We start from the raw sequence: 17604 nt of genomic DNA on the forward strand, positions 1-17604 counted from the left end.
GTTGGTAAGGGGTGACATTAAATATCCCAAGAAAATAGCTAATTTTTTTATTTATTAATAACATACCCCATTGATAGATTGATCACGTAGCCTATCGATCATCCGCAAGCATATTTTAGTTTTCGAAGCGTTAGTAGAAACAGAATTGATGTCTAACTTGGCTACAGACTTTATAGAATCTAGACGAATTAAGTTGCTAGCGTAATTATTAGTCTAAATTATTCAGAGAGAAGTTTTCAAGAAACTAGAAGCCCTTAAACCAGTATATAGGTACATAAACGTCTGTAAAATATAATCTTACCTATTAATGCGAATGTCCACTGTAAATATGTATGTCCTTCCTTAAATTTCTTCTCCATTTTCACTTATTCAACGTATAATTCTTTTTTTAATTATAAATATTTTTTTTACTGATTACTACACTAATATTAAATAGTTTTAACAAAATCTTCTCCCGGTCTCATTTTCAAATTTCATCTAACAAGGCAGAACTGCGAGTAAGTATTTATAATTTTATCGTGTTTCATATCTATCTATATAATACGGAATTATAGAAATCAAGTGTCTGTACATTGTACGTAATTACCAAAAATTTTAGGTTAACTCTTGAGGGGGAAAAAGAATAATATGATTTTTATAAAATCTTATAAAACAATCTCATTAAACAGTTATGTGGGTATGGGTCCTATTGATATGCGTATAAATGGAAAAGAAAAATTTATAAAAAATATTTTAAAAGTCTCTTTGTTGTTAGTTACAATTTTCTATGTCAAATTACGATTTTGTAAAAAAATTAAACACGAAATTTTGATCTTCTAGATTTTATATTTGACGCCCGCGACTACGTCCGCGTGGAATTTAGTTTTTCTCAAATCCCTCGAGAACAATGGATTTTTTCGGGATGAAAATTAGCCTGTGTGTTAATCCAGATATAATCTATCTCTTCTTCAAATTTCAGGTCATTTAGTTCAGTAGCCGAGGCGTGAAAGAGTAACAAACATTCATACCATCAAAATCATCAAGTTTTCGCAAATCTTGGGAGTTTATAGATTTTTTTCGGGATAAAAAGTAGCCTATGTGTTCATCCAGAGTAAAATCTATCCATTCCAAATTTCAGCCTAATCACTTTAGTAGTAGCGGCGTTAAAGAGTAACAAACAAACATACATCCATACAAACTTTCGCCTTTATAATATTAATAGTAGGATTGCATAAAGAATAGCAAAGTAAATTTAGTAGTTTAATTCTTTGATAGCAGCCGTGCGGCATATCAATTTATATAATAATTACAAAATAGACGACTGTTTGCTTATAATATTAACATGTCAGGTGAATACAGCACACACACTCTTATCCGAGATAATTTATGCGGGCTACATACATACACTTTTAACTGCGCACTTTTAACTGTACAATTTTACCTGTACAGTTTTTTTAATGGTTTCGATTGAAATTCCGATTAGATGAAACTGCATGTAATCGAAATTTCAATCAAAACCATTAAAAAAACTGTACAGGTAAAACTGTACAGTTCTGAGATTTGCCTTTACACGGACAACAGGACTGTACAGTTAAAACTGAAGATGTGTAGTCCGCGTTACTGTTTTAACATATTGTTTATTTACAACTAACGTAATATCTAAGAACCATATACAAACCCAGCAAGTTTCTTATCTATAAAATAATCCTGATGCTCAACTATTATTGCTACCTAACTTATTTAATATTTATGTATTAGGTACAAGCGGACGCCCGCAACATCGTCTTGAGGATACTATATATTTTTGGGGATGAAAAATAGCTTACGGGTATGTTGATCTATAACCTCCTCTACCTTCCAGTGAAAGTTCCGTTAAAATTGGTTCAGTCGTTTCAAATATTATCTCGGACAAACAGAAAATCCAACAGACATACAGACATTTTAAGAAAGCTTGTTTATGGTTGGTGGTGGTTTTTTTTTAATTATATTTGCCATATCTTTTTTTTTATATGGCAACATTCTCAATAACCTCCAGGTAGTCGGGAAAGACTGTATTAAGACTGTATGACTGTATGTATTAAGTAGGTAAGACAATAGACCAATGGGGCAGGGATCGAACCACCACCCCTCGGTGATGAGTCCAACTGCTCTTCAACCGTTGAGTTATTAAATTAAAACAGTAGATAATTTGCTAAAGATCGTTTTGTGAATAAAATCCGGCCACGCGCGGTATAGGATTCCGTAAATTAAATAAGCACTTACCTTAATAATGTACAAATCAGATCCATTCGTTCGTGAGCCGTGATAAATCAGTAGATATGACCTCTGCCTCCGATTTCGTAGGACGTAGGTTCGAATCTGGTCCGGGGCGTGCACCTCCAACTTTTCAGATATGTGCATTTTAAAAAAATAAATATCACATGTCTCAAACGGTGAAGGAAAAACATCGTGAGGAAACCTGTATAACTGAGAATTTTCTTAATTCTTTGCGTGTGTGAAGTCTACCATCCGCATTGGGCCAACGTAAACAAATATCTTTGTTTGTGTCTGAAAAACCTTACCAATACAACTAAATCCACTCACTCACCATCGGAAGCTGACTTTAAGCTATCTTCCTTAAATCTCGGATGCAATTCCCTTTTCCGCAAAATTGTATGGACATTTAAAAGACCGACCGACGTCTTTAAAAGCTTCCGCCCTCTGATAATAATTTACAGGAAATTGAGATACAGCGTTATTCAGAGCTTTAGAATAAACTTTCGATTTTCGAGGAAACACTTACCTAAATTTTCTTGGAGATACATCTAATCCTTTTGGATTAAGAAAATTAAGTTTTGTGAAAATATATCTTAAGCTTTCTTTCAACAATTTATGATGAATAAAACACAACATAAATAAATACCTACTAACTATAAACTGTATCTCCCTGCCAAATTTCAGCTTTGGACATCAAGCGGATTTCGAGATTTCCTTTTCGCCTTTATATATTAAGATTAAGATTATGCATAAATCATAAAAAAAATTACGAAATATAAAAACGGGGTTTGGGTTTTCTATTCTATTCTATTAACGCTATCGCTATCGATATCGCTATCGCTGTCTTAGGGATAAAAAGTAGCCTATGTTCTGCTCCAAGGTCCCATTTATCATAATACCAAAATTCATTTCGATCGGTTCAATGCAACCGTTTAGCCGTGAAAAGGTAACAGACAGGCAGACAGACAGACTTACTTTCGCATTTATAATATTAGTATAGATACCTGTAAATCGGGAATTATAATCGTTAGCCTGTTATGAAAAAAATATATTAAGAAACTTATTTAAAGTCAAATAAAAAATCTATAATATAAATTAGTTACAAATAATACATTAATAAAATTTAAATCACATTTTGCGTTTTTGTATCCTTCTTTTTGCTCAAAATTTCAAAGATTTCTTCTTCGCTTTTCCCCTTTGTTTCCGGTATGAATATAGCAGTGAAAATAACCCCCCCGAAGTTGATAGCGCCATAGAACACGAACGGTGAGAACTGTCCGAAGGCATTGCACATTGGCGTGTAAATCGTGACTAGGGTGAATGTCATGAGCCAACCGAACGTTACCGCTATACCTACAACCTTGGCTCGAACCTGAAATAAAAAATAAATAATTTGTAGATTAAAAACATTAGAAAAAGAAAAGGTTTTACGACTAAAACATTAGATACAAATTGGCATCTTTTTGTTGTCGATGTCCAGTCAACTCGCACAAAACGTTTCGCATCGACGTTTTTAATAAGAACAGCGAAGATGTTGAATGCCCTTCCTGCCTCTGTGTAACACTTATGATTTGTGCACCTTCAAGATAAGAGTGAATATGCATATTATAGGCAAGTGCGCCCCAACCTCATCATTGCTTTCTACCAGGCATGATTGTAGTCAAGCGCAAGTCAATTAAGAATAAAAAATAAAAAAAATAGCTTTGCCCGCGGGTAAATATTTTTTTCTCTATGTAAGTACTTATTTGATGAAATGTCCGAATCTGTATGTAATGTATTCCTCTTTGTGATCTTGACACCGTGTGGGTTTTGATTTTGAAGTTCTAAGATTACTGCCAATCTAGACATATTGTTACATATTATTCTCTTTTTAAAATCGCTAACGCTTTAATAAAATGAAAAGTGTCTTGGAATAACATTATCTGATCTAATGGATTGATCACGTGACTATAGATAACAATGCTATTCCCATAAATTCAGAGAATTTGGAGAATCCATATGTAACAGGATTAGAGAGACTGACATGACCGGCTATCATTTCGATTTTTACGAAAAAAGATGTCTCAGTCTGAGAGATTTATATCGAAAGAGTAGTAGATCATTTTGGGTATAATATATAAAGATTGACTTTAGTGTATCTTGATAACGGTACGCATCGTTTTACTTTAGATTTTAAGGCAGAAGATAATCACAGAACATAAAACACTTAAGCCGCTCTTAAGCGGAGGATAATAGTGTATTCGGGAGCGGACAAAAATATCGAAAGGCCAGTTTTTCAAATGTTTGGTTTTAGAATAATCTAACAGAAAATTGTATACTCAATACCTAGAAATGATTGATTATAATGATAAGGTGTCGTTGTGATTTTATTACAACTTAGAAGTAATATTATACTGTTGGAAATAGTAGTCTGGGACGGATATGACGTCGCTCGATATCATGTTGGCTCGTGCCTCGTGACTTGTTTCGTAAAGAGTAGGGATTTAGAGAGAGGTAGTGTCGGGAACGACTTGGGATATAAGACTTCAGTATACTAGTGGTGTTCGAGCCGTCCAAATTTCTTGTTGTGTAATTCTTTATGGGTTAGGCGGGGAGAGTGACTTGAGTGGAAAAGGGAAATGTTGGTTAAAATGCGCCTTTAACCCTACGCACAACGTTCACAAGTGCGTGACTCCACACAAGGTCATTCTCTGCCATTCTAGGGTCTTGTTTTGGTTACAGTTTGATTTGTTAATTTAGTTGTCCTGGCAAATATTGTGAATCTAACCTTTTTTAACCTTTGTTCGATATTGGGTTTCTTATTTGTGTAATCTACTTTTATGAAGTCTGCTAAAATCAGAAGTGGCATAAAGAACGCACTACCCACATAAAGTGATAAAAAATACACTACTCAGGCTCAGTATCGCGATGTTTGCAAGTCCCTACAAAAGGCCTATGTCTTGCAGTGGACGTCCATCGGCTGATATGATGATGATGATGAACACAGTACCCACATTAAGTGCTCTCCTATAAAGAGGGGGGCCTGCCTCTGTAGTGGATCATAGAAATATTGTGCTAATAAAAATGGTGACTTACTTGAAAGCTAAACATTTCGGTCATAATGATGTAAGGAAGCGGCGATATCCCGCCTCCATACATTGCTACCGCTAACATCATGGTGGTGACCGGCAGCCAGCTCGGCACAACAATGACTTGCTTTTGTAGCACCATCATTACTGCTATGGCTGTCATGGAGCACGCAGATATTAGATACGAACCGACTAGAAGTGGCTGGAAATAGATAGTAATATGGTTCAGCACGCTAGCGCCCAAACTGTCTTCCGAAAATGGAATATTTGCTTGTCCACGTCTACTTCTTCGTTTGTTCAGTCAGTTTGGAGTTTGTGATAGGGCCTCCGACCGTGGCTTCGACTGAGCATTTTACCTAAGCAGGCACGCACGGCCTTCGGTCGCGCACTTAATTGTGCGCACAAATACATTTGGAATCATGAGGTTTTGAGTTCGAGCCCTGTTTCGCGCAATAATATTGAACTTTTATTTATTTTCAAAAAAGTCCAAGTAGTTGCAATAAGTGGTGTTACATATCCGTGCCACGGAGATCAGAGAGCAGTCGGGCTCATTATCATTAACATCTAGTGACTAACTGACGCCGCGCGGGTTCACCCGCGTGGTTCACGTTCCCGTATGAATAAGGGAACAATATATAGCCTAGAGCCTTCCTCGATAAATGGGCTATCTAACACTGAAATATTTTTTCCAATCGGACCAGTAGTTCCTGAGATTAGCGAGTTCAATTAAACAAACAAACTGTCCAGCTTTATAATATTAGTATAGATGTTACCCAAACGGTCGCTCGGCATCGGAGTGTGGTGTGTCTAAGCTCCATATTCAATCTATACTAATATTATAAAGCTGAAGAGTTTGTTTGTTTGTTTGCTTGAACGCGCTACTCTCAGGAACTACTGGTCTGATTTGAAATATTCTTTCAGTGTTAGATAAACCATTTATCGAGGAAGGCTATAGTCTAATAATCCCAGCATTCCTACGGAACGGGAACCACGCTCTGTGTTAGCTAGTCTTCTATAAAGAGGAATGCCTCACCCTGTTCTGGGCTGTTGAAATAGCTGATAATATAGTTTCTATAATATTTATACCTTACCTTCCTTCCACATTTTTCCACACAAGCTGCAAGTGCTAAAGCGCTGATGATAATAACAATAGGAAAACTGAGTGTCTGTATTTCTGGACTTATGTCGAACTTCACTCCAGTAGAAATCAAAATAGTCGAAGCGTAGGTCATAATAGCATAAGACCCGTTTAATCCGTGAAACACAAAACAGAATAAACAAAGAATGAGACCATGTCGCCACGAATGTTCTTTTACTGAAAAGAATTAGTAAATAAATGAATTACATTTAAATAAAATATATAAAGCCACTAAAATCACACTAATATTATAAAGGCGATAATTTTTATGTCTGTTCCTCCTTTACGCTTCGGCTACTGAAGCGATTTGGCTGAAATTTTACTTTGGGTTAACACTTTTCATCCCGCAAATATCCATGGTTCTTGCGGGATTTGTGAAAAACTGAACTCCACGCGGACGAAGTCGCGGGCATCCGCTAGTAAAATAATAAATCTTGTTTATTTCTTTCGCGAAACAGCACCGCTGTAGGTATTTCAGAGGAGTATGGTATAGTTAGTATAACCCTAAGTCCACCAATCCGCATTTTAGCAGTAGAGGGTCATAGCACCATATGCCCTCTCCTAAAAAGAAGGCCTAAACTGTAGTGGATCGTTAAAATAGGCTGATAATACTATGGTATGGCCTATGGTAGTCGGTGTTTTTACATGCGACCTATGCTCGTGCTCGTGGGCTATTTGAACTTATTGATCAATACACCTGTCGGTGATTTAATCGGGCGTTTAGTATGCATACCCTTAACAGAAGTGTTAATTTTAGATAAAACCAAAGATACCCAGAGATAGAACCCAAAGATAGAACCTAACCTAACCTCTTATTGCTGAGCGTGTAAAGATCAAAGTATGGGTTTCTAACGAAGGGTTGCCACGAAGCTATGTGTTTGGCGACTGTAAAATTGATTCCTACTACTGCTACTATTACTATTCTACAGAGAATTTAAAAAAATAGACCTGGACCCTTGCAAACTTTCCACCAAATCACTGCGGGCCAAACTCCTTAATTGGCTAACTCCATTATTGGTAAGATTTTTCAGCATTCATAAAATTAGTTAGATGTAACACGTCATATACTTAGTATAATATATATAATATATGAAATAGTTTACTTACAAATACTTAAAATACTGATGTTAGGTAGAGTTTTAAAGTGTTCATCTTCTTTCTTCATACTATCCACTATGCTTTGTACAATTTTGTCATCCTTTTCTAGGCCTCTCAGAAATGCAACTGTTTCAATTGCTTCCTGTAAGTTCATTATATCGTACTTTCCTTACGTTATATCCTATTTTGGTAAATTTGTTAATTTACTATGAACACAGAAAACGTAAAAGTGCTTAAAAATTAAATATTTTTTGTAAATATGTTATTACTAAATGTGTGCATTTCAAAAATCTAACGATTTTAGTGTGAAGTTATGGAGTAGGAAGGTTCCAAAGTGACAAAATAAAACCCTTGTATTTCTCCCGGGCCCCGGGCTCCTCTATAACTAAGTACGGAATTAGCGAGAGGACCAGATTAAGGGCGGACAAGTCGTGGGCGTCCGCTAGTTTATTATGGTACTAATGAACAATCTATTATTTTAATTAACTTGATAAAAGGACGATTAATATTCAATCCATATAGGTGATCCGATTTAGATAGGAATATACATCAAAAGAATAGCTTACATTTATTTTCCCTCGGTTAACTAGAAATGCAGGAGATTCTGGCGCTTTCAGCAAAAGTAAGATCGTCAATATTGGCAACGACAGTACCACCCAGATGACTGTGAAATAGCTCAAATATGCTCCTATTATGTACATGATAAGTAATCCCACTGTTTGTAGAAGCATGGGCAAGGTACCAAGGACCCCTCTCATGTCATCTTGACTGATCTCCTTGACGTACATCGGCACTATGTTAAAACAACCTCCAGCTGCTAAACCAGCAAACATTCTGGATATTATGAGGGTTGTTGTAGATGAATATGATAATTTGATTATCCATGAGATCTGAAAGTCGAATATTAAAGTCTATTAGTAGTGGTATTATAGCAACACATTCTATTTTTACTAACATAATTATGAGCCTATTGAAGCTTGAAATAAAGTATTATTATTATTATTATTATAGCACTTAGGTCAATAATAATTATATAATTAAAAAATTAGAAAAAGTATACAAAACCACTACACGAAGAACGAATTGCACATTTCCTCGATATTTTTTTGTTACTAAAGAATGTCGATTGATAAATTCACAGTATTTGATCGGAGTTGGGAAGTTGGTGGAGTCCTGTTAATGGGTATATATTATATGAGAAATTTCGGTAAATAAGGTCAATAGGTACTTAAAAAACGAAGATTTTCGGGATGTTTGTAAAACATCGATCTCACGAATCGACGACGTCATTCTTTCGTTTAGTATGGATCGTTTTTACCGTTGCAGCGCCGCAAATATGACTCTATAAATTCCGGTACTACAAAGTACTCGTAGTTTTACTATAAGCAAACTTTTAAATTTAATTAACTATCATCATCCCTATTTGAGAAGAACGTAAAAGAGTTGGACCCAATCATTATCATTTACATCTATTAAGGATGTTTACGAACATTATCTCATTGCCTCAGATGCTCTAAATTCCGAATTCTCCTCTCGAGGTATGTAGCTTAAGAGGAAGCTGATAATACTGGTGATTTAGTTTCAACTAGCAACTTATACTGACCGCTTCTGGAATAGCTATTAGAATAATGCCAATCCTCCTCCCAAAAGCATCCGCTATGTATGAATAAAGTGATACACCAAATATGGCTGACATGCTCATCGCACTAGCTATCCAAGACACCATATTGTCTGACAAAGGGTAACCAGTAGGAGAAGCTTCAGACTGCAGGATCTTAGTAGTGGGGGAGATCCAACCACACTCCATGCCGTATGCAAGGAGTGTTATATTTGCTGAAATTAGAAATGTAGATATTATAGGTATTATTATGTATGTGAATACATAGCTGAATACTGAGCTCGAGTCTCCTCTCAGAATGAGAAGAGTTAGGTTAATAGTCCACCACGCTGGCCCAATGCAGATTGGTAGACTTCAGAAACGCAGAGAACTAAGAAAAATATAATCTTACCTAATAATGCGAATATCCATTGTATATACGTATGTCCCTTCTTGTTATCCTTCACCATTTTCACTTATTTAACGATACAATGTTTTTTTAATTTAAAAAGATCTATTTTACTATATTATTGAATTTAACAGAATCTTGTTCCGGACACGATTTTACTCTCATTTTCAAATTGCATTTAACAACGCAGAACTACGTATTTATAATTTTATCGTGTTCCATATCTATCTGTAGGTACAATATGGAAATATATAAATCTGTCTGTACATTGTACCTATCTGATTGTCAAAAAATAAGTATCACTTTAAATACTTACTACTGTAAAAAAAATCAAATTTTTATTTTGAAGAAATCTCGTGAAATGAGAACTAAACATCTTATAAATAATTTATGTTGAGGCGATATTTGGGTCATACTTAGATCCATGTGTGTACTTAAAATTAAAAATGTAATATTTTTTTAAAGTTTCTGATTTTAACTTGATGGTAGAACTTCAGAACTCTACGAAATTAAGTTACAGTTTTCTATATGAAATTAGGGTTTTTGAAAAATCGACAGCAAAGCTTGGTCACTTAGATTTTATATTTGAATTGTATTAAGAATAGCAAAGTATATTTAGTAGTTTAAAGAGTTAATTCTTTGATAATATCCGGCATACATGCGGCATATAGATTGTATGTTTTAATAATAGACGACTGTTTGCTTGTGTATTAATATGTCAGTTGAATACAGCATACAGTCTCATCTGAGATAATTTATATTTATTTATTTACAACTGACGTAATATCTAAGAATCTTATACAAAACCAGAAAAGTTTCCTATCTAGTAATCCTGATGCTCAGCTATTGCTACTTATCTCTCTTCAACAATTTCATATTTATTTACTATTATGTATCCTGTGTTATCTAAGTAAAACGGTGTAGAAATCTTGTGATAAATATTAAAAATATACTTTTCAAAGAAGTTCTATTAATATTATATTATACTTTTTTTTATTCTTTACAAGTTGCCCTTGACTACAATCTCACCTGATGGAAAGTGATGATGTAATCTAAGATGTAATCGGACTTGTTAGGAGGATGATGAAATCCACACCCCTTTCGGTTTCTACACGACGTCGTACCAGAACGCTAAATCGCTTGGCGGTACTCTTTTGTCTGTAGGGTGGTAACTAGACACGGCCAAAGCGTCCCACCAGTCAAATACTGATTATACTGATGTTTTTGAACCGATTTTGAAAATTCTTTTACCACTAGAAAGTCACGTTATTTATAAGTGTCATAGACTATATTTTATCCCCGTATTCTCACAGGAATAGGAACTACGCAGGTGAAATCGCGGGGCTTCGGCTAGTCACTTACAGAAATTAGATGTAAGTACGAGAGAGTATAAAATTGTTAATAAATAGTCATAAATATGTTTAGTAGGTTAGATTAAAATAAACAGATAATTTATGCTAACTCAACTTTAAGCATAAGTATTAAGAAAGGTGTTTTTTTACAAGTAATCTATACTAATATATAAAGCTGAATGGTTTATTTGTTTGATTGAACGCGCTAATCTCAGGAACTACTGGTCCGATTTGAAAAATTCTTTCCGTGTTAGATAGCCCATTTATCGAGGAAGGCTATATGCTATATGTTATCCCCGTATTCTTACGGGAAATGGAACTACTCAGATGAAACCGCGCGGGGTCAGCTAGTCAAACATTAAGACCTAAATGGTGATGTAGGTGTACATAGTAAAGTTAATTATGAAAAAAATATTTTTTTCTATGATCTGTAATGTCTTTCGAATATATTCTCTTTGCTTGCAAATTTGTATCATCATGTTATGTACGATATGAGATCATAAAAATACGGTCTGTTTTTCGAATGATGCAATTTTTTCTTACTATTACCCGAAGTCGTTTTTTTGTTATACTTGCCCGCAACTTTGTCCACGTAGAAACGCGGTGCTATGATATTTTTTTATTATTGTACCCTTCATCATTATCAACCCATATTGGGCTCACTGTTGAGCACGAGTTTCCTCTCAGAATTAGAGGGGTTAAGGCCAGTTAGTCCACCACGCTGGCCTAATGCGGATTGGCAGATATCACGGCTACTTTATAAACCTATTTCTTGAATCACATTTTCTATCGTTGAAGATCGCATTATGGGGGCTTCTACGCAAATCGCACGAAATACGCAATGTTCAATCTACTAAAACATACATTATAAAATTTCTCGAACGAACGATTCTCTCGTTTTAAATTTTTTATATTTATACGGTTTACGTAAATTGTTTTTTAACTTATTCATGTTTGACACTATTGACACATTGTTTTGTATGCAGAAAATGCATTTATCTTTAATTCTGTACAATTATTTTTTCATCATGAATAAAATTTTCGAGATATTTACATTTATTTAATTTATGTGCGAAAATTCCTGCTACGGGCGTGCGAAAAAGTGAGACAATGATAATAACATGCTATAGATAATTCTTTTAGGCAAATAATCGCAATATATTTATTGATATAAATATATATATTTTTTAGTCTCTCATTATTTCTGCAATCTGTCGTGAGACATTCAATTTAAGTATTTGTATTAAGGCGTGTTAGGTGCAAAATCAAGTGACTTACCTAAATATAATAATGTAGTGTCTATTTCATGACATCTTATGGTGCTCGTCTCTTGAGTCTTTTGAAAGTTGTACCAGGTTTCTTCATCATTAGGTTACTTGCAAGTTGATTTGCATTTGCAGTTGATTGATGTTTACGAATACGCTTTTGGTATGTTATCATTGCGTGTGCAACTTCTGTCAGTTTTAATTTTTAGTTCACGATGCAGGCGATAATTTTTGATATACATATAAAATCCGGTAGACAGGTCGGTGAAGATCATCTTATATTACAATCCCCTACTAAACGAATCTGCTATGTCACATAGGTCAATAAAACATTCATGACTCTCAAAACACACAATGGATACGCAAGGAAATTCCTCCATTTCATTTTATAAGGGTTGTTTTATGTTAATGTCGAATATTCTAGTGTCGGCCATGTTTTATAAAACAACCGAGTGTCGGAGTCACGCGAGTTTTAGGTCGGTCGTTAGATATGCGTGTAGTTCGCAGCACGTCATGCTTAGACGTCGGGTTATTTTTGTATATGCCCAAATAAATGTGGATAAACGTTGACCAAGGAGTATGAATTATTAAGGTATACCTGTGATTATGAATTCGTCCAGTGGTTAGACTGTGTGGCTTCGCACCACGAGCTCCTGCACTGAGAAAAAAATATCCTGGTGCGCCATACTTAAATTACGTAGCAAACCAGACACTATTACGCTTATAACCGGCACTATGTTGAATACAAGCTCCATAAGTAACATGGTGTTGCTTCTAAACAGCACAGTAAGCTGCATCATTACTAAGTATACGGCATCTATTGTACGTATGCTGCACCTGTAGTAAGTAGTGATGTGCAAGCTCTTTACGGTAAGTAGCTCATTTAAGTAGCTTATTTTTCTCAGTGTGAGTTGGGCTGTGAGGTACTGAGCTACTTTCTTCTAAAAAATTCTCAGCCTGAGTCAACGTAGTGGGTCTTAACTCCAAATCTTTTTATAAAAGGCCTGACTGATTAAAAATACACTGATGATGGTGCGTTATCATTCATTATTATCATTAACACCCTATGGACATTCCGACGACGTCCACTGCTGGACATAGGCCTCTTGTTTGGACTTTCAAACACAACGGTTTCAAGCCGCCAGCATCCAGCGGCTCTTTGCAACCTGCTTGATGTCCTCGACCCACCTCGAGCTCAACACCAATCGACCAACACTGTGCTTTCCGGAGCGGAGTTGCCATTCCAGCACCTTGGGACCCCAACGTCCATCGGCTCTTCGAATTATGTGGCCTGCCCTTTGCCAGCTCAGCTCCGCGACTTGCGGTCTATGACTTTGGTTCATCTGCGGATCTCCTCATTTCTGATTCGATCACACAGAGAAAGAAAGAAAGAAGAGTTGAAATAGAGCAGCAGTAGGGTTCTTATAGGAATAATAATACAGCTAATCCAGGGAAGTTCTACCACTATGCTTAATTCCCACTAATCATTTTATGGTCCACAGTGAAAATAGAGAGATGTCCTATATTCTATGTGACCTGAGAGGCGTTTTTTGTAGATGATAGCTTCCTCTTTAATATTCCTTCCGAGAAGAAACAACGAGAAATTTAGCAATACCAATGGAAACAAACATTACATTGAAAAAATTCCAATTGTAAATTAACAACTGATACGTTTCAGCCCGCTATTTTAAGACGACTCTAATGTTTAATTTTTGGTTTGTTTATTTTATTATGTCGTGTATTGTAAACAAACGAATACTTTGTTCGACATTTTGTTTAAACTTCTGAACTGTTGCATCATTGCAAATATTTTTTTTAAAGCATTGATGATAGATTTTAACCTTTTATAATCGGAATCGGATTGTGCCGTGATAGCCCAGTGGATATGACCTCTGCCTCCGATTCCGGAGGGTGTGGGTTCGAATCCGGTCTGGGGCGTGCACCTCCATCTTTTCAGTTGTGTGCATTTTAAGAAATTAAATATCACGTGTCTCAATCGGTGAACTCAGAGAATAATCTTCATTCTCTGAGTGTGTGAAGTCTGCCAATCCGCATTAGGCCAGCGTGGTAGACTATTGGCCTAACCCCTCTCATTCTGAGAGGAGACTCGAGCTCAGTAGTGAGCCGAATATGGGTTGATGATGATAATCGGATTATACACATACTCACAGACATCAATCGTCCTAAAACGATTAAGTGAGTTCTTTTATGTTTAGCCCAGTAGCGGGAGGGTCAAAGTTCTTGGTGGACCTGGGGTAAGAAATCGATAACACTGCCTCTATACTACAGCCTTTCTTGATGAGTACTGTTTACCAACAAACAAATTAAGAAAGAGGGTATAAATCACTTGTCATTCACACCTAATAATAATTATAATTAACGTGTTCTTAATTTAATGAAAATAATTTAGATTAATAATTTTAGAACAATTAGATATGGTTAATATATTGTATATAACATTTTATACACAAACCATACATAATCTATATATATAAAATAAAGTCGTGTTAGTTACTCCACTTATAACTCAAGAACGGCTGAACCGATTTAGCTGAAAATTGGCAGGGAGGTAGTTTAGAGCCAGGAGAAGGACATAGGATACTTTTTATACCGTTCGACAGCATTCCCATGTGACTTGACATGAAACGCAAAACGCAAATGAAAGCTATGTAATTGACGTATAATGACAGATATGTAATGACGTATGGATGAAAATTTGATATTTTATTATATAGTAGGGTAGGAGTAAGGTAGGAGTAGGGTAGGGGTAGGGTGGGGATAGGGTAGGGGTAGGGTAGGGGTAGGGTAGGGGTAGGGTAGGGGTAGGGTAGGGGTAGGGTAGGGGTAGGGTAGGGGTAGGGTAGGGGTAGGGTAGGGGTAGGGTAGAGTAGAGTAGGGGTAGGTTAGGGTAGTGGTAGGGTAGGGGTAGTTGAAAGTTTACATCGAGTTTCACGCGGACGAAGTCGCGGGCGTTCGCTAGTTTAAAATAAATAAGTATGAAATGTCATGCGTTTTCTACCTTCATTTCTAATTTATTTTTTGGTAAACAGTATTCATCAAGAAAGGCTTTGTATAGTCTCAACGTGAATGATTTATATCCAATACCCTCATATTATAATACATGAAACTATTTATAATCCACATAAATATGCTGATTTGTGACCGAATGTCGCCTACGGCCTATCTATATGAGAATAATGCAGGAGATATTATAGTGCATAAGTGTGTGCACAAACACTGGTGCACTTTCTGTTGATCTACTTTTAAGATAAGATAAATATACTTTATTTGCACACCACAAAGACAAAACAAGTGAAATAAAAAACAAATTAGGAAGAGATCAGCATACAAAGGCGGCCTTATCGCTAAGTAGCGATTTCTTCGAGGCAACCTTCGGTTTAGGAAAACTTAAGGACATCAGCAGGTGGACAACAAAAATAACCTTTGTGGCATGACTGGAGAGAGAACAACGCACATCTATGTAAATACATGCGTTTGCCCGCGACTGCACTCGGGTTATTGTATTTTGGCTGGTGGGAGGCTTCGACCGTGGCTAGTTACCACCATACCGGCAAAGACGTACCAACAAGCGATTTAGCGTTCCGGAACGATAAATAAATAGATAAATCATTTTACTGAGCTAAAAACATTTTTCACAACGTCGTGGAGAAAACCGGATTCGAATCCACATCCTCCGGAATCGGAGGCAGAGGTCATATCCACTGGGCTATCACGGCAAGAGATTAGCTCTGATAAAATCTGAAAGCTAAAACTCTGTACAAATTGGCTGATACTATTAGTCCGGTAACCGGAACAAGAAACTGATTTAATTTTCCCATTAGTTAGGTAGAATATCATACTTTCTCATATACTCAGAAGTGGATTACAAAAATGACGTCATATCCGTCTCGGACTACAATTTTCTACTGTATAATTATTTTTCCACATAATATAATACAATTATCCAGTAACGGTGTGATTAAAATTTTATTCGTACGGATTCTGTATGAAGTCAGTAGAAATTACTGTTATCATCGTATTTCCTAGTTCGTAGTGTCAAGTTATAAATTTACTTAAGTTTCGGCCCAAAGGGCTAACGAGGGTTTTGATGGCGTTCGTATGACAAATTAAAGTGTCGAGTAGGACGCCAATTTTATGGTGCGTAAATGTAACATGTTTACGACATTGTTTTGTTTTTGACGACCTCTATGCCTCAGATTGTAAGTGTCGCTTAGTTATCCGGGGGTCTTAGGTTCAATTTGTAGGTTGTATTAATTTAGGCATAGTTACATAATACATAGATGTATGTATCTCTTTAAGTACTTGTGAAGTAAGCTTAATTGAAATAAACAAAATTGTTCAAAATGGCTACTGCAAACCCAGCACAGTACCGATTTGAATGACTTTATAATTAATATCTAAGTACCTACTTTAGAATGAGTAGCAACGAAATAATTATTATTATCTATATCTACTAATAATATAAAGAGGAAAGATTTGAAAGTTTCTTTGTTTGCAATGAAACTACTGAACCGATTTGTAAAATTCATTCACTGTTGGAAAACCGCGAGTGCTATGGTCTAAATTTCTTTACTAGTCAATAGTCATTCGCACCAACGAAATGTTTAGAGCAATCCCAGTTTTGCTTTCTTTTCAAAAAATCATCCAAATTCCAAAGCCCCTAATAATTAAATCAAATACTTGGACCTTGTTCATGAGATCATCGCCATGTGGAATGTTGAGTCACTTCAGTTCCGATAGTCGTGTCAGTCTTATAGCGAAAAGCTTCGACCAACACCATAAGAAGCTTTCGCTTAACTGTTGGATCAAGGGATACAGAAGGCAGTGATTCTTGAGACGCCGCGTATTGTGAGGAGGTTTCTCAATAAGTAGCCCTGACCACCGACTTGGGCAAAAATTTCCCGCAGCGGGAGGGTTGATTTTTTTTTACAAAATTTTAATAGTGTATGACATTTTGTATTTAATTAACATTGTTAAAAAATAAAAAAAGGACTAATAAATAAATGACAGGAAAAATAGTACAAATATTTGTGATGGTTGTATTTAAACCACGACGAAATACGCATGTCAATGCTGAGATATGCAATTTAGATATTTCCCTTTAGTTGGTACATTGTTCAACCTCAATACTAAATAGAACAAGAACATTGACAACAACCATATTACGCGACGCGAAGAGAAACAACTTGGGCAATCGCACAACTTCGAGTAACTTTCAACAACAGACGCGGCTGTATTTAGACACTTTAGACCTACAAGTTTGATGGGATTTAATGGGTCATACCAAAACTCGTCTATTTACTATCTTCATTTGTATTTTGTGTCTAAAAGTTACAGTTTAAATGCTGTAACACTGGCTGTTATAACATGAAAATTTAAAAAAAAAATTCGTTTATTACAAGCACTTTTGAAACGTAAAGT

At 35.8% G+C, this 17604-nt stretch overlaps 1 protein-coding gene across 1 annotated transcript; it reads right to left on the reverse strand.

The window, feature by feature from the left end:
- Positions 1-3358: 3358 nt before the first annotated feature.
- Positions 3359-9696, reverse strand: LOC112055617 (facilitated trehalose transporter Tret1-like). Its single transcript, XM_024095801.2, has 7 exons — positions 9549-9696; positions 9143-9372; positions 8106-8429; positions 7549-7681; positions 6395-6618; positions 5311-5505; positions 3359-3607 (listed from the first exon to the last, which is right to left on the reverse strand). The coding sequence occupies exons 1-7, from the start codon at positions 9604-9606 to the stop codon at positions 3359-3361; spliced, it is 1413 nt and encodes a 470-aa protein (XP_023951569.2). The 5' UTR covers positions 9607-9696.
- Positions 9697-17604: the final 7908 nt, after the last annotated feature.

Source organism: Bicyclus anynana, chromosome 2 (assembly GCF_947172395.1).
Source record: "Bicyclus anynana chromosome 2, ilBicAnyn1.1, whole genome shotgun sequence".
NCBI lineage: Eukaryota > Metazoa > Arthropoda > Insecta > Lepidoptera > Nymphalidae > Bicyclus > Bicyclus anynana.